Source organism: Thunnus maccoyii, chromosome 9 (genome assembly GCF_910596095.1).
Source record: "Thunnus maccoyii chromosome 9, fThuMac1.1, whole genome shotgun sequence".
NCBI classification, from domain to species: domain Eukaryota; kingdom Metazoa; phylum Chordata; class Actinopteri; order Scombriformes; family Scombridae; genus Thunnus; species Thunnus maccoyii.
Genome location: NC_056541.1, coordinates 12254048 through 12276703, shown reverse-complemented (window position 1 = coordinate 12276703; position 22656 = coordinate 12254048). Strand labels below are relative to the sequence as shown.

Below are 22656 nucleotides of genomic sequence, written 5' to 3'. Positions count from 1 at the left end.
TACTCTTTTTTTAAAATTCATCTCTTGTGAGTCCTGCAACTTTAAAGTCTCCCCACACAAAAATGTGTTTTACTTCTTGTTACTTCAGTTGGATGTTTGAGCTTCACTGTGCAGAATGATGTATGTAAAAGTTTGAAACTAGAAGGTTGTTTTCACATTCATCTCCTGAAAGAGGAAAGTGTCTCAGTGCTCACCTTATAACTCAGTTTAAGGCGTGTACCTATGAGCTGATTTTGTGATATTAAAACTAGTTAGAAGCCAGTCGTGGTGCGAAACTTACACGAGTGTGATGTGGAAATTCAAAGGCTCCAGTGCACATGCATTGATGCATCTGCATATATTCTTCTACATACATCTTCTTGCCACTGCTGCTATTACTTGGTACTTTCATACTTTTTTAACATTTATACTTTTTATTATTATTATTATTATTATTATTATTATTATTGTTGTTGTTGTTGTTGTTGTTGTTATTATTATTATTATCATTATTATCTGGTATTTATATTTTATTCCCATACTTTGTGTGTTGTTTTGTTTTTATATCTTATTGCACTTGGACCAGGACCAGAGTAATGCTCATTTCCTTCACATGAACAATGTGTTGGAAAGACAATAAAACACTGCATTATTAAAGTGTAATATGAAGGAATGTTCTAATGGCCAGTATGAACAGGAGGAATGATTACAGCAAGAAAAACCTGTTTCACTGTTCATTTGGGTGCCTGACAGTTGAAAAATTGTGAAACTATCCTTTAAATAAGATTTTAAACGTAGGTATTTTACTTGTAAGTAAGTATTTTTACATTGTGGTATTGATACTTTTACTTAATTAAAGGACCTGGGCACCTCTTCGACCATTGCAGGGAGCATCTAATTGAGAACTACAAAAATGTCATTTCAACAGGCCTCTGCCATATCGTCACTTCCGCCTGTCATTGCGTACACTTCCGGAAGAAGCGGAAGACAACAGTGGAAATCTACTGCACATATGCAAATTTTAAAGCACTAAAACGCAAAGAAACATTTCGATTTGGGTCGTTTGACAACCAAAGACGTCGACATGGTGAGCAGGCGCCCTGCTTTTGTTTCTTTTGTCCGCCGCTGACGACACATTTATATCAAAACAAATCGTAATTGTAGCAGTTTAGCTTACTTAGCAGCGGCTAACAACAACACGACAGCAGCAGAAAGATGCCCTGTCATGGTTCGGAAAAGGTAACCAACTCACGGTCAAAGGTGTGTGTTTTCTTAATGGAGTTTTTGGTTTGTTCCACAGTTTTCTTTCCACGTTTTCGACCACCCGATGTCCCGGGGTTTCCAGAACCGCTTCTCCACTCAGTACCGCTGCTACTCAGTGTCTATGCTGGCTGGACCCAACGACCGCTCCGACGTGGAGAAAGGAGGCAAAAGTACGTATTTATTCAAAGAGATGCCTTTATACGTCCATACACTGTTAGTTAAATGTTTCAGAAACAAACTGAATGTTTGTATATTTGGTCAGAACCCAAGAAATATAGATGTAATCATCCAAAACCAGAAAATATAGATTAAACGATGTGTTAAAAACAACAGTCACGTGGCCAAATGATCATTGAAATAGGTTTTTATTGCCATAAACATTCCTCCTGCTCATACTGACCATTAGAAAATCACTTCATAATGCACTTACAATGTAAGTGATGAGGGCCAAAATCCAGCTGTCCAAATTAGTCAAATCAAGTAGATATCTATCAACGTTACAGTCTTTTTAGTGCCAAAGTCCCTCTTTTTGTTACTATACTTCCACCGCAGCTCAACAGGGAAACACTGTCCGAGGAAACACAAAGAGAGAATTTGATGCTAAAAAGACTGCAAATGTGGCAGATATCCACTTGATATGACTAACTCAGACTGCTGAAGCCTCATATAAGCTTCAGATACACTTTTAAATGCATTTTTGCACAAAATGACTGTGGACACACTGTGGAGTTTGTCCCCCATCACCTAAAATGAAAGCACGTTTGAAGGGGATCTTTTAATAGCCAGTATGAACTGGGGGAATGATTACAGCGAGGAAAACCTCTTTCAGTGTTTATATGGACACCTGACGGTTTTAAGACACACCTGAAAAGTTGTGAACCTATCCTTTAATGTTTGATTATTTGTGACTTTTTATTTTATTGGATTTTACGCTGATCTACATAAAATGACCAGGTGGAAAATGTGAAACTTTGATTCATCAGTCCACTTTGTCTTTTTCCATTTGGCAACAGCTCAGTCTGCACTATTCTGATAATCAATCAATCATTTGGAGTCATTTTATTAGAAAGAAAATTCCAAATTTTCTGATTCCAGCCTCTCAAATGTGAATATTTTCTTTATTTAGTCTTTCTTTAGTCCTCTGTGACAGTAAACTGAATGTTTTTGCATTGTGGACTGTTGGTCGGGACAAAGAAGGACATTTGAGGACATTATCTTGGGCTTTGGGAAACAGTGATCAACATTTTTCACCATTTTCTTACATTTTATAGACCAAACAACTAATCGATTAATCGAGAAAATAATCAACAGACTAATTGATGATGAAATAATGGCCAGTTGCAGCCCTAAATTCACCTATGAACTCTGTTTTTATGCAGAGTTTCCCAAGTTGGATAACCCACCTATGTAGATTTTACAAATTCCCAGAAAGGAGAGTTTTACCTTTGTATTGACTGTATCGACCTTCAAAGGTTTGTACGAAAACGGAGATAAAAGTGCAGACTAATGTTAAAATGTGTCAAAACACTGTAGTCATTTGCAACAACATGGACGACCTAATCGATCAAAGATCTCTCATGACTGCCTTCTGAAGTTTTGTCTACTGTTGAATGGATCAGTTTCTCATGTTGACTCATATTCAGCTCTGCCTTAATGTCTGGTGCAGCCATCCTGTTGTTATGCATTAGTAGTTCTGTCCCATTTCTAAATGCCATCTGATAATACAAACCGAAGGGCTGAAGGATACATTGATTTTTATTGCACATTCTGCGTTAGACCATCTTTAATTTCCCAGAGTAACAGTACTTTGTTTTCTCTCTGTCCTGAGGTAATATTTACCTTCTGTGACTGCTGAGTGTCTTGAAATGTTGTGTCAGAGATCCGTTTTTGTTTGTAACACCAAATTCGTCGGTAAACTCACAGATACAACTTGAATAACTTTGCCCATCGCTGCAAACTCTTTCAGAATCAAACTGTCCGTCACTCTAGCATGAAATGCAGGACAGTACGAGATGAAACAGTATGTTGTCTGCCACAGGTTCCAGCCAGTTCTCAGCCATTTCCAAGTAGATCTGGATTATTCCCAGTGAAGTGAAAAGTCACAAATTGTTCAAATTCATTCATACTTGTACCTTAGGTGTTTTATACTGGTTGTTTAAAAGTGTTTATCTGACAGTGAAGATATTTATGAGAGCTTATTTCTTATTAATGTCTCAACTAATTATCTGTTTCTTTTCAGTAATTATGCCACCTTCAGCTCTCGACCAGCTCAGTAAGTACAAGTTAAATTGACACACTTCTTCATGCTGCTCCATGTATGTACTTTCTCCATGATTCTTACCTTTCTGTGTGTTTCCCCTGTACAGGCAGACTTAACATCACCTATCCGATGCTGTTCAAGCTGACCAACAAGAACTCAGACAGAATGACGCACTGTGGTGTTCTGGAGTTTGTAGCAGACGAGGGAATCTGCTACCTGCCGCACTGGGTGAGAAACACTAGTTGAATGTTAGTGTTACAGGAAAAGAGATTGAACTACCTGCTGTGTATATGGAGTATAATGCTTAAGTAGGTGTTTGCTACATTATTTATATTTTACATAAATAGGAGTGGAAGCAAAAAAGTAGTTAATGGAAAAAAAGATACTGAGTTTATAGAAGTTTTAAAAATGATGAATGAGAGAGAACAGAGTTCAAATTTAACTTTGTTTCTTATTGTGACTGAGGTTTGACTTTTCATTGCCAATTCATTCCTTCCACAACTTTAAAAGCCGCTCTTGGTGTATTTCCTCCCCTCAGATGATGCAGAATCTGCTGCTGGAGGAAGGTGGTCTGGTCCAAGTGGAAAGTGTTAACCTCATGGTGGCCACTTACTCAAAGTTCCAGCCACAGAGCCCCGACTTCCTGGACATTACAAACCCCAAAGCAGTGTAAGAAATATCAACCTGGAACATGAAATTGTCCCTTTTCATATTTTACATTTAACTAAAGTATTAAACTAAGTTTGTTTTTGTTTTTTTTCTTTTTTTCAGGCTGGAGAATGCTTTGAGAAACTTTGCCTGCTTGACAACTGGTGATGTCATTGCTATCAACTACAATGAAAAGGTAAAACGTTTTCTTTTGTGCAAAGTGACATCGAGATGAGGAAGTGAGGAAGAATGACGGGAACTAGACAAAAGCCACCACAACAAACAAACAAACAAAACAAATAATAATACAAAAATTAACTGTTATAATTATAATTGTAATAACAATGATTATTATAATAATGCAAACCAGTTATCGCTGCCAAGAGCAATTGTGCAGGGCGTGTGTGTGTGTGTGTGTATGTATATGTGTATTTATGACTGAAAGAGAAATGACAGACATGAAAAGGAAGAATAAGCAGTCTATTACAAAATAGATGAAAAAAGTGAATATGCAGAAAAGAGAAAAAAACAAACAAAAAAATAAGTATTAAAGCCAACCTGTAAATTGTCACCTCTGAGCACCGTCATTGTAAAACAGTAAGACTTAAAATAAATATGCAAATTAGTTTGTGGTTTCTGTGTATGTATGCCTCGCTGCTAATAAGACCAATGTGTTTGTTTCAGATCTACGAGCTGCGAGTAATGGAGACTAAGCCAGACAAAGCAGTATCCATCATTGAGTGCGATATGAATGTAAGTCCCTCCATATGTTGCTTATTATGCTAAAAATTTGATCCCAGACAACTGTCAATTATTCAGTTGTGTTCTTTAATTTTGCGTTTGTGACTCACTCTGATTCTCAGGTGGATTTTGATGCTCCACTGGGCTACAAAGAGCCTGAAAGACGACCTCAGCACCAGGAAGAACCAACAGTAAGGACCGAACCTGAAGGCACCTGTAAATTCTTGTGCTTCCACAGACATTGACAAAACTCTCTTTCCTTCACAGGAGGAAGAAGCAGATCCCAGCAGTTACGCTGATATGGACACAGGATTCAGAGTGAGTAAATGCTGATGTGGGTCAGAGGCACCATAATGTCTTCATGACGCTGATTAACTTCTAATCTGTTTCTCCTCCTCAGGCTTTCACTGGCTCTGGCAATCGTTTGGATGGGAAAACGAAAGGCATTGAGCCGAGCCCTGCTCCTCTTACCGCAAGCGACATCAAAAGGTTAAAATATGTTCAGTATATTATACATTAGATGGCCTGAAATTAAAACATTATAACTCCACAGTGGTTTAATAATTCAAAATGGTAACTCTGCCTAATGTTAAGGTCCATGCACTTTGGCTTTATTAGACAGGATTTGTCTGACAAGAGAAAATCTTCATTTGACTGGTGAGCTGAATTTGGTCGTACATTTCGACACAGTGGGGCTGATTGGCAGCTAATGACACTGTGGTGTAGACGGTGAAGTTTCTGCAGTGTGAGAAATTGTCTCACATTCTCACTTTTTGTTTGGTGCTCCGACTGTATTGCAATGTCTTGAAACAGTAACTATAACTGTGCTGAGAATTGTCTCTCACAAGCTAAGAATAAGTTCACACTCTTTAAATAAGGAACATTTTTAAAAAATTGCTTTTCTGTGTTCAAATGTCGCTTTTCTTTTGGTGTCACAAAGCATGCTCAGCTTGCTTTTATTCTGGGTTTAGTTAGATAAAGTTTGTAGCTGCCTAGTGTGGTGCCAGAACTCATAACCTGACATCTCTCCAATTGTTTGAAGTTACTCAAATAGATGATGAAGAGAAAAAGAAGTGGCAATTCAGTCTGATTATCAGGCTACTTTGTCACCTGGTCATTCAACTACATGCACAACAGGACAACAGACTCACTGACAAGCAGGAACGTGTCAACATGTTGTCTTTTTTCCACTTCACAATGTGAGCATTCAGCTTCTGAAATGGTCAATATTGCGCAGTGTGTGGAAGCCCTGAGTAGCACCTGTTGGATCTTTATTTTACCACACATCACTAAACGTAAACAGCTGAAAGGTGCTATGGCTCTAGACCACAACTAAAAGTATCTTTGGTATTGTGTAAAAAATTTTGACTTCTAATCTTTTGCCATACAGAGGGATTCCCAACTACGAATTCAAAATGGGCAGAATCACCTTCATCAGAAACTCAAAGCCGCTGCCCAGGAAAATTATCGATGATGTGAGTACCGTGAATGATTTTGTTAGTTGCTCCGTCAGGCTGTATTTACAGTATTTCAGTGCAGCTCCTCGCCCTCATGTCCAGTACAACTTTGTCCCCCCAGCACTGGAACTAAACTGGGTTTTATTTTGACTTTGACCAGGAGTTCACTAAATCAGTTATTTCAGGTTTATGTTGAACTTTTATAATTCTCACTACTTTAAAACCTCTTTTAATCCTCTCAGGATGACGCCATGAACAGATTCATCGCCTTCTCCGGAGAAGGACAGTCGCTACGCAAGAAGGGCAGAAAGCCTTGAAGAATCAAAGCGGAGAGACCAACATAATGTGCACGGACCCACCGTATCTATTGTCACCTACAACAGCAAAGTAAACTGCCCTTCAGATGCAAAGGGATTTTGTGTCTTTGTCCCTTTGATATTACAGTTGTACTGTTGTGGTGGGATTATATTTTATTATAAAGCTCTGGCAGCAATTGTTTGATCAGCAGAACCTGAGCTCAGTAAAATGCTGTCAGTAGTAATTTGGTATTCACAAGTCCAGACTGATTGGTTTGAGACAGGCTGAATAAATACATCACCAAGATATCAAGGATTGTTGTTTTGATATCAGATTTGAAATATGTTTCTCTTAGAGATATGTTCCCCCTTTTTCCAGAATTGTCGAATCTTTACAATCCCCCAAAAATAGTCTTATCCTGAGTCCCATTTTTATGATTAAAATGGGGGCAATAATAGCTCTATACTTAAGTTTTTATTGATAATTGAAATAATTTTATGTTTGAAGATTTTTTTTCTGAGTTATAGGAATAATTTGCAAGTTTTTTCCCCTTTGGTTTATTTATAGACAAATAAAGGACTGTGTTTTGGAATGGAAATATGTGAAAGTGTTTTTTTTTTTCTTGTAATATTTAAACATTTACAGTATCAGTCAAAAGTTTGGACACACTTTCTCATTCAAGTGGATGGGAAGGTGTGTCCAAACTTTTGACTGATACTGTACATAAACTACTTAATGGAGCAGAATAACAGACCGAGATATAATAATGTTTCCATATTCATTAATGATAGTGTCCTTGAACTGAGTCAAAGGACGAGTTCACAATCAAGTGTGCCTTAAAACAACAGTCAGATGCTCATTCCTCCTGTTCATACTGACCATTAGAAGATCCCTTCATAATGCACTTAATGTAAGTGATGGGGGACAAAATCCACAGTCCTTCTGTGCAAAAATGTATTTAAAAGTTTATCTGAAGCTTATACGAAGCTTCAGCCATCCAAATTAGTCAAATCAAGTAGATATCTTTCAACGTTATGGTCTTTTTAATGCCCAAGTCCCTCTTTTTGTCACTAAACTTCCACCGCAGCTCAACAAGGAAACACTGTCCGAGGAAACAAAGAGGGAATTTGATGCTAAAAGACTGTAAATGTGGCAGATATCCACTTGATTTGATTGACTCAGACTGCTGAAGCCTTCGAATGCATTCTTGTGCAAAATGACTGTGTGGACACACTGTGGATTTTGGTCCTCATCACTTACATTGAAAGCACAGTTGAAGGAAATCTTTTAAAAGCCAGTATGAACTAGAGGAATGATTATGGAGGGGAAAACCTCTTTCAGTGTTCATATGGACACCGGACTGTTGTTTTAAGATAGACTTTGTGAACCTGTCCTTTAAGACACAGTGCCTAGTCTGCCTTTGGTCAAATCAAACTACAGGAATAAGCAGGTCTAATGGAACAGATACAATTAGAAGTAACCTGAAATATTTAGTAGCTTGTGTTAGTAGCCAATAAATTAATTAAATCCCACAAATCAGGATGTAAAAGCCAAGAAGGATTTATTTTCCAAAACAGGTATATCTCTTTTTAGATGTGTTAGAGCTTTTAATACATTTAAAACAACTATGGTTACGACAAGAAGATAACACATGGGATGTTTCATTGCATTTTGGTAAGTGCAAAAATGTTTTTCATTAGTCTAAATATTTTGGAGAAACAGAAATGAAACCGGAAGTGCTCCTGGTTCAGGTCGCCTTTTTCTTCCACTGTTCGCATTCCGCGAAGACCCGCCTTACTCTGCCTCTGATTGACTAGTACTCGTCGCCTCCGTTAGTTTGATTGGTTAGTATTAGGCATGAGGAGTGAGGTGATTGGTTTAGAGTAAGAATATAAAGGTCAGAGCCAATCAAAGGCGGAGTAGGGCGGGTCTTCACAGAATGCGGGTGGGAAAAAAGTAACGCGTTCAGGATAGTAATGCAGTTAGCAATGGACCAGCCAGCAAAGCTAACATGGAGGGTAAAGTATCGAACAAATAACATTATGAATTACGTTTTTTGGTAAAGATGTTCCGATTTAGCTCATCTGTGTTGTTGTTGATAGACTGTAGATTGACGAATCTGAAAGAAGTAGGTTAGACAGTTAGCAAGGTGATTAGCTAGCGTTGCTAATGGTCAGTATAACCTTAGCAAAGTTAACGCTAAAGCAGTCAGACAGACCGAGGAAGCTTTACTTTAAAACCCATCAAATATTTATTCCAGTCATGATTTGCTTTGAAGTGTAATCGTGCCAGATAAAATTTCCAAGAACAAATTAATGTTACTGAGGTGCATCTCTGGCAACCACAGGGGACATTCAGACATGTTTTCCGACTCGTATTATGCCAAACATAATTAACATATCTTGCATTTTTAAATGTATTATTTAACCCTTACATACTTTTCAGCTCAAATTTGGGTTTATTACATTTGAGAGCAGTATAAAAATCTCTAAATGACTCTTCTAGCCTGAAATTTTATGACTTTTACTAAAGTGAACCAGAATATACAAAAATGGAAATATTACAGCTTTTTGTCTGAGCACCTGATACACAGTTTATACATAGATTGTTCCAGGTAATATTTGACCCGGATTTCATTAAAAAAAAAAAAAAAAAAAAATCAAAAGTCTGCATTCAAAAATGTTGCATCCTTTACATTCAATAACATTCACTGAAGTCATGATAGCCGTTATGTTCTCCTGTTTAAGGTTATGTTGGATCTTAATATAGTGTGATTGTGAATGTTTTTCTTCCACTAGCACATAGTGTTGAATCTAAATAATACATTCTCTCTGCTGTCTGAAAGCTTCATTAATTATTAATCACCCATTTATTAATGACTGATGAGGTATTTATGAATGAAAAATAGATTTGTGGTTCAGGTTCGCTATAGAGACCAATTATGAGGGGATACTATGAAGGGTCAGAATATGAACAGCATGTGAGGGTTAACCTTTATTTAACCAGGATGTCTTTTGAAATACATTATCTTTTTTTTTTTTAAGGCAGACTTGGCCGAAATGGCAGCGTAAAATAACAGAAACCTTCTTAGTGGGTGATTCAGTAATTAAAATATAATAATCGAAATCTTTCATTTAAGAATGAGACGGGTTTTATTTTGCAAATGTGTATTTGTGTATGACATATTTGTCTAATAAAATCTAACTTACAAGGTGGAATTGCGGTTCCCTTTTTAGATTTATAAAAAAATATGGAATCTACACAGCACAGTGCGATTATTATAGAGGACAATCATTGCAAATGTTTAAATAATAATTGAGTATAGAGTCCAGAGTGTGGAGTTGTGTTAAAAATGTTTTTGAATGCATTTGTTTGAGTTTAAACTTCATCTCTAAACCTACATTCATTGGTACAAACTGTGCACACACACCAGGTTTATCTCTTATTTTCATTTGTGGCCCTGTTAGCATAGTAGATATAACCAGGGGAGGGGAAATGAATATTTTTCAGCTAGATTAGTGATGATTCCCACCTTTGTCTGCCCATATAGCCGCCCCGGGCCTGTGACGACTATTGGAGTGAATTCAGACACTGTAAGAGCTTGTGGAATCGTTTCCACCACTACTACACTTACGGTACCTCCCCGTCCTGCCATCAGTGGAAAGAAGACTACTACAACTGCAAAGAGTGGGAGAAACACAAAAGCACTGAGGCCAAGGTACAACTTTGTCTTGTTGTAAGACTAGACTTGTATTTATTTAATGCTATTCAGGATCTCTGCATGTCCTGAAAATGAAACCAGTGAACTCAGTAGTAAAAATGTTTTTTTCTGTATGTCTACTGCAGGAAGCGTTGCAGAAGAGTGAAAGGGACAGAGTGGCAGAGCAGAGAAAGTTCACCCCTGTGTGGCAACTGAGGCAAGACCCTCCCAGAGACTGGCACCTGCCCCTGAACCAAGAAAAACCTCAGGACTCTTGAACTGTCACTCTTATCCTGCCGTCTTTGCTCCGTGGCAGCCAAAGCAAAATGAAACAGAGATTCAGGATGTACTGTATTTCACTTCATGAACATAACAAAACCCTTCAGAACCACATGTGCTTGAGAGACTGGCAGACACTCACGGCCATCTCAAGTTTTACTCAGATATGTGTAAATGAATTGATAGTGATGGTAGCATCCAGTGGTCAGTGATGAAGATGACAGCAGCTTTTCAACCAGTGAATTACAAGATGGTCTCTGTGAAGGTAGTGTTGTCCTTTTTGTCAGTCATAAATATTTTAATCTTCATTGTTTGTGTAAACTGAAGCACAGAGGCTGACTACACTCTGCCTAAATGAGTTTGACATTGAGTATAAAAGCTTAAGGTAAAGAAGAGGCCATATTGGGTCAAATTATACTATTAATAAATTCTGTATCATTCATCCAAATAATGAAGGATTAGCCACACTGTTTTCATGTGGGTTAAATAAAAAAAAAATGCACTACAGCTTTTGTTGGCATCAATAGGATATCTGATCTCTGATAAGCCTGTTAGTCAGATGGTCGGATAGATTGTCTCCGACTAGGGCTGCAACAAAATATTATTTTCATTATTGATTATTTTCTCAATTAATCGATTAGTTGTTTGGTCCAGAAAATAGTAAAAAATCTTGATCACTGTTTCCCAAAGCTCACAATGACGTCCTCAAATGTCTCGTTGTCCAAAGATATTCAGTTTACTATCATCGAATATTAAGGAAACAACAGAATATTCACATATGAGAAGCTGGAATCAGAATTTGGAAATTTTCTTCTTAAGAAATGACTCAAAATGATTATCAAAATAGTTGGCGATTAATTTAATAGTGGACAACTAATCAATTGATTGAGTAATGGTTGCAGCTCTGTCTTTTAACCCCTGTAAACATGCTGTTTTTGATGCTATCGATGACTCTGTGATGAGTATGTTATATAATAGTATTGACACATTAATATAATTGAAAAAGTTTCACCCCATGGAGTTGTGCATCAGTTTCATGCCTTCATGTGATTCACTTAAATAACAAGTTTTAAATAATTCAGAACAAATTGGATTTATTAAAAAAAAAAAAGTACATTTTAATATTTTGATTTCTTTCAAGTTACTTTTTATACAGAGACATGAATGTGGAAAAACAATTTCCATGAAAGTTCTTGCATTTGACACAAATGAAAGAGTTGAGATGACTGTAAGTCTGATACTCTTGTCGATAGTTGAAGAAAAAGATTTATGTGGAAATTGTCTTTCATACCTGCAGGCTGTTCAAAGGCTGCATCATGGTTTGTTGAATCAACAAATAAACAACAATACACACACACACAAACTGCGCCCACAACTGCTTCCTGTCCATCACTGCGTGTAGACTTTAGTGATGTCATTGTACTTCCCTTCCGGTGCTTCATGCTTGGTCTTTGGGGGTGTGTAAGTGGGACCTTCGTGAGTGAAAGGAAAGAGAAGGAGGTCTGGTTTGAGCGCCGCCTGGTACAGCTCCTCAGACTCCAGCTTTAGCTCCTCCAGCGCCTCCCTCTGTGCTTCCAGAGCAAGTTCAACACTTTGCACTTCAGCCATGTGCTGCTCCTGCAAGAACACAAGACTAATGAGCCCAACAAATGGAGCCCACAAACTGTACATAATGGAGTGCAAATGTCAGAAGCTACATTTTCCATAAAAGCTTATGTGCTGGAGCTGTGGGTGATAAGTGGTCACCTGTTTGTATCGAGACCACTCCTTTAGCAGCAGGGCTCGACCTTCACTGTCTTCAAATGATAGCCTCGGTGCAGAGCGTTCCCTTTGTAAAGAGATTAATAAACATTTTATAGCACTTCAGTCTGCAGGTATGATAATGTCAAGAAAAGAACAATGGTACATAAAGTCAAAGACAAATGATGCATAAAAATGTCTCCATGAAAGATATTAAAATCAGTCATTTTAATCTTGAGCAGCCATTTGTCCGACGTTGTTTTAAAGGATGGATTCACAGCTTTTCAAGTCTGTCCCAAAACAGTCAGGTGCTCATATGAACAATAAACAGGTTTTTCCTTGTCATAATCATTCTTCCTGTTCATATTGGCCATTAGAAGATCCCTTAATAATAAACTTACAATGTAAATGATGGGGGACAAAATCCACAAGCCTCCTTCTGTGTAGAAATGTATTTACGTGAAGCTAACATGAAGGTTCAGTTGTCCAATTGAGTCAAATCAAGTAGATATATTTCAATGTTAGTCTTTTTAGTGCAAAAGTCCCTCTTTTTGTTATTATACTTTCACCACAGCTCAACAGGGAAACACTGTCTGAGGAAACATGAGAGGAAAGACATACTTGACTTAAGACAGACTTGAAACTCTGTGAACTTATCCTTTAATATCTGGGAGGCTTGATGCCAAAACACTGTGTTTTTAATTTTCTCTGTGGAACAGTCAATAGGAGGAAGAGTCCTGCAATCTTGCTCAACTGGGATTGTGATATAGTTTTTATCGTTTTTTGTGTCAAATCCGTCCCTAAATCAATGTCCAAAAATTAATCAATGAAATTCTAAAATTTGACAGGAACAATTCAGGGGAAGTGATTTTAGTCTGAAAGCCCCAAAGAAACTGATTTTACACATCAGATTAAAACCCAACAGGGAAAAAAAAGTAACCTCCTTGGATGAATCAACCTGAAACCACCAAAACCAGCAAGTCTAACCAATGCAACAATGTGGTTAATCTATGCGAGTTTCATAGATTTAGTAGTTTAGACTTTGGACACACAGGCTGGTTTTGGGGTTTTCAGGACATCTGTTGACAATAAGAAAAATCCTCGTTCTTTAATGTATACTGTAACCACACGCAGATGCATCAATAAAACAATCGAACATGGTCACTTGCAAATGTGAAATGAACTGCACCTTGTTTCATCCAAGCATTTGGTTGGAGTGATGAAGTCCTCTATCGGGATGAGCTCGGGTGGAACCTTCTCCAGCTTTTTCAGCTTTTTCCTCAGCCTGTCTCTTATCATCTGCTCCCTTCTGGGGTCCACTTTCTTCTTCTTTTTGGGTTCCGCTCTTACAAAAACACAAATCACTCTTTTAAGTACACATGTTCAGAGGTAATGTCATCATATCCACGTCATTTTAGAGTTATACAGTTGACAGTAATTACATGTACTTAACTCTAAATCTGAATGTCCAGACTTGATTTGAAAGTGACTCATGAGTCAAGAAAAGTTGGGCACAGCTCTGATTTAATCAGTATGATACAGTTCTATTTTTATAGCAGGAACACACTTCAGCTGTACAATCTGTGCTAAAAAGAACATCACAGTCATGGCTGCAACTCACAATTATTTTCATTATTGATTAATCTGTTGATTAAATGCTCGATTAATGGATTAATTGTTTGGTCCAGAAAATGGTGAAAAATGTTGATCACTGTTTCCCAAAACCTGAGATGTCCCCTTAAGTGTCTTGTTTTGTACCGACCAACAGTCCACAACCCAAAGATATTCAATTTACTATCATAGAGGACTTAAGAAACCAGAAAATATTCACATTTCGGAAGCTGGAACCAGAGAATCTTGACTTTTTTTCTTAAAAAAATGACTCAGAACGATTAGTCAATTATCAAAATAGCTGGCAATTAATTTAAAAGGACCAGTATGTAGGGTTTAGTGGCATCTAGTGGTGAGGTTGCAGATTGCAACCAACTGAATAACCCCCCCCCCCCCCCCCCCTTCATGTGTGTAGAAGAACATATGGTGGCCGTCAAAGTTGCGAAAAATACAAAAGACCCTCTCTAAAGCTGGTGTTTGGTTTGTCCGTTCTGGGCTACTGTAGAAACATGACGGTGCAACATGACGGGCTCCGTGGAAGAGGACTTGCTCCCTATGTAGACATAATGGGCTCATTCTGAGGTAACGAAAACACAACAATTCTTAGTTTCATGGGATTATACACTAATTAAAACATACTTATGAATATTATATTCCATATCTGCCAAGTACATTCTGCTAGTGCCACTAAATTCTACACACTGCACCTTTAATAGTTGGGAACTAATTGATTGACTAATCATTGTAGCTCTATTGTGGAACTTGATCTTGACATTTTTCACTATTTTCTGACATTTTATAGGCCAAACATTTCCCAATACAGTATATAAACAAAATCTTCGAATAAATTGAGATCAATAAAGGGGTGAAAACTATGTTTTGGCACAGAGCCGTTGGTCCCGTGGGACACTTTAGCCTCTGTAACTTCCGTTCAGGATCACTTACTCTCATTCTGACTTTTTGGTTGAAAATTTTTCTGAGGGCAGTTGCTTTATAATAATAATCCATTGTATATCATACCTCAGAGGAGCAGATGTCTTCAGTGTCATCACTGGTGCAAACCAAGGACTCTGAACAGCATGGTGATTTTCTCCCAACACAAAGCTGCTAAACAAGACATAACAAACAGAGTACAAGGTCAAAACATGCTGCCTCCTTGACCTGCATGTGGACTAAGGAGCATGAAGTTCCAATACAGCCATGCAAAAATACTGCATTACAAGTAAAAGTCCAGCATGAAAAATCCTACATAAGTATTAGCAGAAAAATGTACTTAAAGTATTCAAGTAAAAGTACTCATTTCGTCCCTCTGACTGATATATTATTATACATGACATCATTATATTATTAACACTGAAGCATCAGTGTGTAAGCACCATGTTACTGTTGTAGCTGCTGGAGGTGGAGCTAGTTTGAACCACTTTATATACAGTTAGCTAGTTTAGTCCAGTGGTTGTGAAATGATTAATGAGAGAGGAAAGAAGAAAAAACAAAGTTCTGATACACAAATCTGTTTTCAGATTTTGGACTTTTCCTCTAATCTTTGATTTTAGGTGAAATATTGAATCATTTGAATATTTGCTGAAATTAAACCATGTGAGAGTTTTAGAGGGGAAAAAACACTATTTGGTGGAGCTGTTAACATCTCATAGACATCTGAAATGTGACCCCGACTACACACTGCTTTTTGTGAGATGTTGGAAAAGGTTGGAAACCACTGGTTTCATCTTTAACAATGTGTTGTATTTTAAAAGCTTGTGATTGTGTCAAATCTTCAAAGAAAAGTAACCAAAGCTGTCAAATATATGTAATTGAGTACAATATTGTATTGAAATGTAGTGGAGTGGAAGTATAAAGTAACATCAAATGGAAATACTTGCTGCAATAAACAACAGGAGTATGAGGGAAATAGGAAGCCATGCAATATTTTATTTTGTTTCCAGAGCTGGCCAATTATGAGAAGATATATACAGATATATTACTGTTGCAATATAATACATTCAGTGGTCATTTGCATAGAAAACAGACAACTCACAGACATCTGAAATGTGACCCCAACTACACACTGCTTTTTATGAGACGTCAAAAGCCAAAAAGGTTGGAAATCACTGGTTTCATCTTTATCAATGTGTTGTATTTTAAAAGGTTATGTTATCCATTGTGACTAATCTTCATCTGAAAAGTAACTAGAGCTGTCAAATAAATTTACTACTTACTTAGTACTTACGCACAGTAGTACTTGAGTAAATGTATCTACTGAATAACCTTCGCTGTTAGCTCCCTGTTAGCTAGCAGAGAGATTTCACTACAAACACTCACCTTGAAGCAGCAGTTTGTCGGGATAAAAGCCTGCAGAGACAACGCGACAAAGCCACAGACATGTTTCCACTGGGCGTTGTTTCACTGTAAACTCATAGTCGGTGTCAGATTAACAGAAATGCTCACATGTAGTCAAATATCACTTCGCTTGTCTCCTCCTTGCTCTCTTGAGTGAACAGACGTTACGGGACGCACAAAGATGACGTCAAGTCCACAAGTTTGCACCGCACTTTCGAGTATTTTGTTTGCGCTGAAAAATAAAATACGGCGTGAAATCTTGAATATTTCACATACACTGTCATCAAATAAAAACAAAGTGAGATATTTATAATTTTAAATAATTTTAAAATTAGTTGATTTGACTGTATATGTAACATTTTTTGTCGAATCTTACTGCCTGAGTGGGAAATGATCCCAGCATTATTTGGGGGAAAGGTCGGAGGTACAGCAGGTCTTTATTGTCACTGCGGGGTAATTGAGAGTGATTCAAGAAGAAACTGCTCGAAAAAGTTTGATCCTGACAGTGTTGGATTGTTGAATCGGCATCATGGCACTCCTCAGAGGTAAATTAACTCTTTTTAGTTGAGTAGGAAGCCAAGAAAGCATGCAAGCTGTAGCTGTGCTGCTGTGACGATATTTGATGTTAGAGCTAAATCTTGCCAATTAGTGTAACATTATTATAGTAACTTAAAATGAATGTAATCCCTGTAAAGTCGACTTTATTTTAAAATTGTTATGTCAGGACTGCATGAAAAGTTTTGCTGATCATAACGTTACTGGAAAATTAGGCGAAAGGTGACGAGGTGGCGTCATCTTTATTTGCTTTATACAGTACAGTGTGTTACTTACTGCTACTACTACTCACTACTTTTCACCACTGACACAGATCTTTCCACTTTTCTCTTTCTGTTTCTTTAGTTTTTGGTCCACTCTTTATAATATTTAATGCAGACATAATACAGAATCGAAACTTTTTAAAAAAACGACCAAAAAAACTTGATACTTAACGCACAACATTAACACCCACCTCTTAAACATGACAGCTATTATTATAAAGTTAATACAAAACGAAAACAAGAGCTTATCGCTAATGCTATTAATGTAATGTCTGATAAGAGATAGATTAGTTTTTTTTTTATTTTAGAGTGAATACCTCATATTAGCTTAAAAACTTCTAAATAAATGTTTGTAAGGAAAGAGGACTGTGGATTTTGTCCCCCATCACTTACATCATGAAGGGATTTTCTAATGGCCAGTGTGAATAGGAGGAATGATTACAGCAAGAAGAATATGTGTAAGGGTTCATTTAGACACCTGACTTTTTTTTTTTAGAGTTTGCACATGGTCATACTATTATGCAGTATGTCCTTTCAAAGATGGCACCACACTTTAGTACATGTTAACCAACGTGGTTAACTTGCAGATGAAAAAGTACCTTCCTTACCTGTTTCACTGTAGATCCCTTTGATTGACTGTAATTTCACTTTTAATAGTTATTTAATCAACAGTCGCAATATGTAGTTCTTTAAAAAAAAAAAAAAGTTAAAAGAAAACTCCATAATTATTAAACATAAACCTTGTGTTTGTGCCTGTGTGCAAGCACGTGAAATATTCATGGGAAAGAAGAGTTTACTGTACTTTGAGTATTTAAAAAACCTCCTTGATTCAGTGGAACAATTCCTTCGTGGTGCGTCTGATTTTAGTTTCTCCTTGACATCTTTTATCTTCTGCATCTTGATACCATCCATTTCTGCAATGGGCACCACCCAGCACTGGCTGTGGCCTGGTGGTGGGTGGTATTAACTCCTCACTGCTGTATTAAAATACTTTGTTTCTCTGCAGGTGTATTTATTGTTGCTGCCAAGCGCACTCCATTCGGCACCTATGGAGGTGTTCTGAAGGATCACAGTGCAACAGATCTGGCTGAGCACGCAGCCAAAGCTGCACTCGCTGCAGGGGGTGTGGCACCGGAGCTTGTAAACAGTGTCATCATGGGGAACGTCATGCAGGTATTTTAAATCAAACATATCAAAAATCACATTTAACACACTCTGATCACAAGGACCAACACATGCGTATGTGCTGACTAGTGTTTTGGATTTATTACTCACCTTTTCATTCGTCTCTGTCTCTCTTCTTATTTCAGAGCTCAGCTGATGCCCCCTACATCGCACGCCATGTTGGTCTGAGGTGTGGTGTTCCCATCCCAGTGCCTGCTCTCACTGTGAATAGACTGTGTGGGTCTGGTTTCCAGTCCATCATCAATGGTGCTCATGTGAGTACTCCACCGAGAGCAAAGGATGTTCTGGCAGGAATATAAATGCAGAATAAATCACATTATTGTATATTTATAAATGACTGAAGCAATGCCGTGAGGAGTTTGGTCTCTAGTAAAGTCACAGTATTTCTCTTATATCAATTAAAAACATAATGTGAGTTACCTTTTGTTTTTACCTACTCTGTGTGTTTGTAGGAGATCCTCCTCAGGGAGTCAGAGGTGGTCCTGTGTGGGGGCTCAGAGAGCATGAGCCAGGCCCCATATGCTGTTCGCAACATACGATTTGGTACAAAGTTTGGATTCGACCTCAAGGTTTTCTTGATTTTTATATTTTCTTGACTTTCTTATCAACAGTCCCTTGATGCTTACAGTCTGAACATCATCATGAAGGCGGCTTGTTTTAAAACTCCTAAAAGCTTTTGACACAAAGCTAAAACTTCCCCTCATCTGCTTGACAGCTAGAGGACACTTTGTGGGCGGGACTCACTGACCTGCACGTCAAAATCCCAATGGGCATCACAGCGGAAAACTTGGCAGAGAAATACCAGATCACAAGAGAAGACTGCGACAAATATGCATACCAGACGCAACAAAGGTGGAAGGCAGGTCAGAGAAGCTACATTTTAAAATATGTTTTCAATAATTTCATGGTTTGCTCGCCATACATGTATTATTTCATCTGAGAAATAAAGCACATTCTTTATATTTTAAGATCTTTATGTGTTTTTCTGTCTCCAGCTCACGAGGCCGGTCACTACACAGCAGAAATTGCTCCCATTGATGTGAAAGCGAAGAAGGGCAAGGTACCGATGACTCAGGATGAACACCCTCGGCCACAGACCACACTAGAACAGATGGCTAAACTGGCCCCTGTCTTCAAGAAGGGAGGGACTGTAACTGCCGCCAATGCTTCGGTGAGCTAATTGATGACTAATCTTGACGATCTGAGGCGATCAGCTTTTATAGTTCTATCTACCTCCTCAGAGTGTCATTGAACAGACACCTGCCGACACTGGAGAATGCCCCACTGTGGATATCAGTGTGTGATTCAAGTGTGCCAAACACACTGACTTATTTTCCGCCATCTGGCATCTCCCAGTATCAAGCAAATCATAAGGCTATTTGTGTATTTCACTACAACAAGATGTTCTGAAAAACTATGCAGTTGTAATATTTGACATCTGGTGTTTCCTGGACATCAGTAGTGTTTTATGTGCTATTTCTTCATGTATCACCACAAACCAGAACTCCTGACACTCGTCGTCTCTTAAATTTTGTTCTAACCCAGAAACATTTTGGAAATAAAAAAACATTGATGAATTTTATCAAAAGTTTTTAATTTATTGGTACACACAAGTTAAGATCAGATCTGTACATAGGAACATTTCATGAATCAATGAATAAGTATCATTACTAAATCAAATGTGCTCTTCTTTATCTTCAGGGTGTGTCTGATGGTGCTGCTGCTGTGGTGATTGCAAGTGAGGATGCACTGAAAGAACACAAGCTCACTCCGCTGGCCAGGATTGTGTCTTATCATGTGTCAGGCTGTGACCCAAGCATTATGGGAATTGGTGAGTGACCAATCAAGTCAAATCAACTTTATTTTCCACTTTTGTTGCACAAAAGTATAAATTTGTCCTCAGCTTGCATGACAATCGACATCAGATATGACATCATATACATTGTACGTCACAAAAACAGTAATCTCTATAAACAGATATTTGCAATGAAAGCAGAATCTGTTGGCAATGGGACAAGATTTTGTTACCGGAAGCGTTCTGGTTTCCGTTTGTAGTCTGTGTAGTATTGACCAATCATATTTGAGCAGGCTGATGTTGCATGCAGGTAAAGAGTCCATGTGGAGGGCAAAAGAGGTGCAAAGCATTGGCCGAAATGCTATCTCGGAACCCATCGGCTATCATCTGATGACAATTTAGCTTTTTATTAGCTTTTTTATTAAAATTGACCAGTATTTATATGCATATATCTGTTTAAAGAAATTAGCTGAAATGTCGTCTGGACCGTCTCAAGTGGCTAATCAGACTGTAAGCAATGACTGACACATGGAAGAGGAAGTCTTAGCCCGGATATCTGTTTGCTACACCAGAATCCCTGAAATATTGGCGTCAGCCCTCAGAGGCTAAATCGTCATCAGACAGATAGCTGATGGATTCTGAGATTACAAAAATGAAAATGAATGAATTATTATTTGACATGGTTTCCTTAAATCATCTCAGGCCCAGTTCCTGCAATCACCGAAGCTCTCAAAAAAGCCGGTCTTTCTCTCAAGGACATGGATCTTGTGGAGGTACATTACCGCAGTTAAAAACTTTAATCCTACTTGAGTTTATGTCACACATTTTATATACAGTATGTGTTGATTTATTCAGATAGTGGCTACTCGTTTGTGTCATCGATGTCATCTGCTTTACATAGGTGAATGAGGCTTTTGCCCCTCAGTACCTGGCTGTTAGCAAGGCTCTCGGACTGGATCCTGAGAAGAGCAACGTTGACGGTGGAGCTATCGCCATCGGACATCCTCTTGGAGCTTCTGGGACACGCATCACTGCCCACCTAGTTCATGAGCTCAGGTAATAATGTTGTTATTAATAATTATGTTTACAATAAATCAGCTGAGATGTCTGTACACTTATTTGCTAAGATTAATTAACTTTTTTTCTCCCTGACAGGCGACGAGGGGGCAAATACGCTGTTGGCTCTGCTTGCATCGGAGGTGGCCAGGGCATCGCCATCATCCTTGAGAAATGCTAACTGAAGAAGCTGTATACTTGGAAGGATGCCTGAAGAGGAATATCATTCACAGACACCATCTGCTCACGTAAAAAAAAATGCTCAAATTAAACCTGATATTATTTCAAGCCTTTCACATACACATAAAATGGCAAATGTTCTCTACCATGAAGCACCGATGCTCAGCTCACCCTGGCAAACAAAGAAGAATAACGCATTACTATAAATCAGACTTTTTTTTGCTGCTTACTCTTTACTTCTTTCAGTCTATTCATACAAAAATGTGCAATAAATGTTCCAGTCCAGAGTTGCCTTGGAAGTGAATATTAAGAGCTAACTCAAGTTTCCGATCCACATGTCTGTGGTACTGGTGGTACTGGTGTGCCAGAGGCTGTTTCTGTGTGTGATTGAAATACAGAGCTAGCTTGGTTACATTAACCCGTGTAGCATATTATTAACTCAAAAGTACTGTCAGTGTTGAGTTTAGAGGAACTGCGATATTTGCCTTAAAATGTTCGGATCCACTCCATTATCAGGGAACTGCCGAAACATGTCTGACCTGTGTTGGGTTCAGAAAAAAACGATTTTGTATTTCTGTGTCAAAGAATCTCAATAAATTACAGTTTGGAAAATACATGTGAAGTTTTGTTTTTTTCACATTTTCATACTGATTAAGCAGCAGCATCAGCCGCAGTCTGTTAATTTTATAGTTAAGCATGGAATTGATCTGATCTGATGGTAATTTTTATTTTAACTAACAGCTTTTATTGTTCAACATAGGTTGACAAAGTGCTTCATAGACATAAAAACAGAAAATACACAGTGCAATTACAATTTAGAATAAGTTCAATGCAACCAAGAAAAAGAAAGATAATGAATAAAAATCTTCAGAATCTTACATTTGTTTTTACATTTATAATTTATTTTATATTATTTTGTACATATTTTCAAAATGGTTCAGAAAAACTGATTACATAGAAGCATAGAGAAAAGATTATTGAATGTAATTTTTTGTATATGACTTGGACATTCACATGCTTTATATTTGTAAGTTTTTTTAGACTGCAATGACCTTTATTTTTTTAATTATTTTTTTCTAAAAGGTTTATGAACAATGCATAAAAAGGGGATATCAAATCTGCATGCACAATAAATTGTAGCTTTGTAACTTAGTATGAGCAATATGAAAAGAAATTAGACTGCAAATGTGCTTCACAATATTTAGAAGGTAAATTTTTGTGCTTTGCTGATACAGAGATTGTTTTGGGATTTGTAAAAGATTAAAGTTGCTTGTTCTGGATTTGTGTATAAGATTTTTCCATAAAAGGCC

The 22656-nt window shown here is 37.7% G+C and overlaps 4 protein-coding genes across 4 annotated transcripts; 3 read left to right on the top strand and 1 right to left on the bottom strand.

The window, feature by feature from the left end:
• Nucleotides 1–924: 924 nt before the first annotated feature.
• On the top strand, nucleotides 925–7243 carry ufd1l (ubiquitin recognition factor in ER associated degradation 1). Its single transcript, XM_042420813.1, has 12 exons — nucleotides 925–1066; nucleotides 1280–1412; nucleotides 3482–3514; nucleotides 3609–3730; nucleotides 4041–4171; nucleotides 4274–4346; nucleotides 4835–4903; nucleotides 5014–5082; nucleotides 5159–5209; nucleotides 5292–5380; nucleotides 6282–6366; nucleotides 6591–7243. Exons 1-12 carry the CDS (start codon nucleotides 1064–1066, stop codon nucleotides 6663–6665), a joined length of 933 nt encoding a protein of 310 aa, XP_042276747.1. The 5' UTR covers nucleotides 925–1063; the 3' UTR covers nucleotides 6666–7243.
• A 1312-nt stretch (nucleotides 7244–8555) lies between these two features.
• Nucleotides 8556–11131, top strand: c9h22orf39 (chromosome 9 C22orf39 homolog). Its single transcript, XM_042421866.1, has 3 exons — nucleotides 8556–8663; nucleotides 10196–10363; nucleotides 10492–11131. The coding sequence occupies exons 1-3, from the start codon at nucleotides 8622–8624 to the stop codon at nucleotides 10621–10623; spliced, it is 342 nt and encodes a 113-aa protein (XP_042277800.1). The 5' UTR covers nucleotides 8556–8621; the 3' UTR covers nucleotides 10624–11131.
• Nucleotides 11132–11725: 594 nt separating this feature from the next.
• On the bottom strand, nucleotides 11726–16497 carry mrpl40 (mitochondrial ribosomal protein L40). The gene is made up of 5 exons (XM_042421865.1): nucleotides 16295–16497; nucleotides 14996–15079; nucleotides 13554–13709; nucleotides 12371–12452; nucleotides 11726–12241 (listed from the first exon to the last, which is right to left on the bottom strand). The coding sequence occupies exons 1-5, from the start codon at nucleotides 16354–16356 to the stop codon at nucleotides 12014–12016; spliced, it is 612 nt and encodes a 203-aa protein (XP_042277799.1). The 5' UTR covers nucleotides 16357–16497; the 3' UTR covers nucleotides 11726–12013.
• A 206-nt stretch (nucleotides 16498–16703) lies between these two features.
• On the top strand, nucleotides 16704–21960 carry acaa2 (acetyl-CoA acyltransferase 2). The gene is made up of 10 exons (XM_042421864.1): nucleotides 16704–16857; nucleotides 18137–18303; nucleotides 18441–18569; nucleotides 18768–18884; nucleotides 19031–19178; nucleotides 19311–19486; nucleotides 20017–20146; nucleotides 20813–20883; nucleotides 21012–21166; nucleotides 21266–21960. Exons 1-10 carry the CDS (start codon nucleotides 16842–16844, stop codon nucleotides 21345–21347), a joined length of 1191 nt encoding a protein of 396 aa, XP_042277798.1. The 5' UTR covers nucleotides 16704–16841; the 3' UTR covers nucleotides 21348–21960.
• The last annotated feature ends 696 nt before the right edge of the window (nucleotides 21961–22656 follow it).

Excerpts from the sequence above, each read along its gene's own strand:
- ufd1l (XM_042420813.1), top strand. Across the intron at positions 1,413-3,481 it reads CGTGGAGAAAGGAGGCAAAA|TAATTATGCCACCTTCAGCT; the intron begins GTACGTATTTAT and ends GTTTCTTTTCAG. Across the intron at positions 6,367-6,590 it reads CCAGGAAAATTATCGATGAT|GATGACGCCATGAACAGATT; the intron begins GTGAGTACCGTG and ends TAATCCTCTCAG.
- c9h22orf39 (XM_042421866.1), top strand. The coding sequence starts at position 8,622 with ATGCAGTTAGCAATGGACCAGCCAGCAAAGCTAACATGGAGG. Across the intron at positions 8,664-10,195 it reads CAGCAAAGCTAACATGGAGG|CCGCCCCGGGCCTGTGACGA; the intron begins GTAAAGTATCGA and ends CTGCCCATATAG. Across the intron at positions 10,364-10,491 it reads ACAAAAGCACTGAGGCCAAG|GAAGCGTTGCAGAAGAGTGA; the intron begins GTACAACTTTGT and ends TGTCTACTGCAG.
- mrpl40 (XM_042421865.1), bottom strand. The coding sequence starts at position 16,356 with ATGTCTGTGGCTTTGTCGCGTTGTCTCTGCAGGCTTTTATCCCGACAA. Across the intron at positions 13,710-14,995 it reads AAGACATCTGCTCCTCTGAG|AGCGGAACCCAAAAAGAAGA; the intron begins GTATGATATACA and ends TGTTTTTGTAAG. Across the intron at positions 12,453-13,553 it reads AAATGCTTGGATGAAACAAG|GGAACGCTCTGCACCGAGGC; the intron begins GTGCAGTTCATT and ends CTCTTTACAAAG.
- acaa2 (XM_042421864.1), top strand. Across the intron at positions 18,885-19,030 it reads AGTTTGGATTCGACCTCAAG|CTAGAGGACACTTTGTGGGC; the intron begins GTTTTCTTGATT and ends TCTGCTTGACAG. Across the intron at positions 20,884-21,011 it reads AGGACATGGATCTTGTGGAG|GTGAATGAGGCTTTTGCCCC; the intron begins GTACATTACCGC and ends TGCTTTACATAG.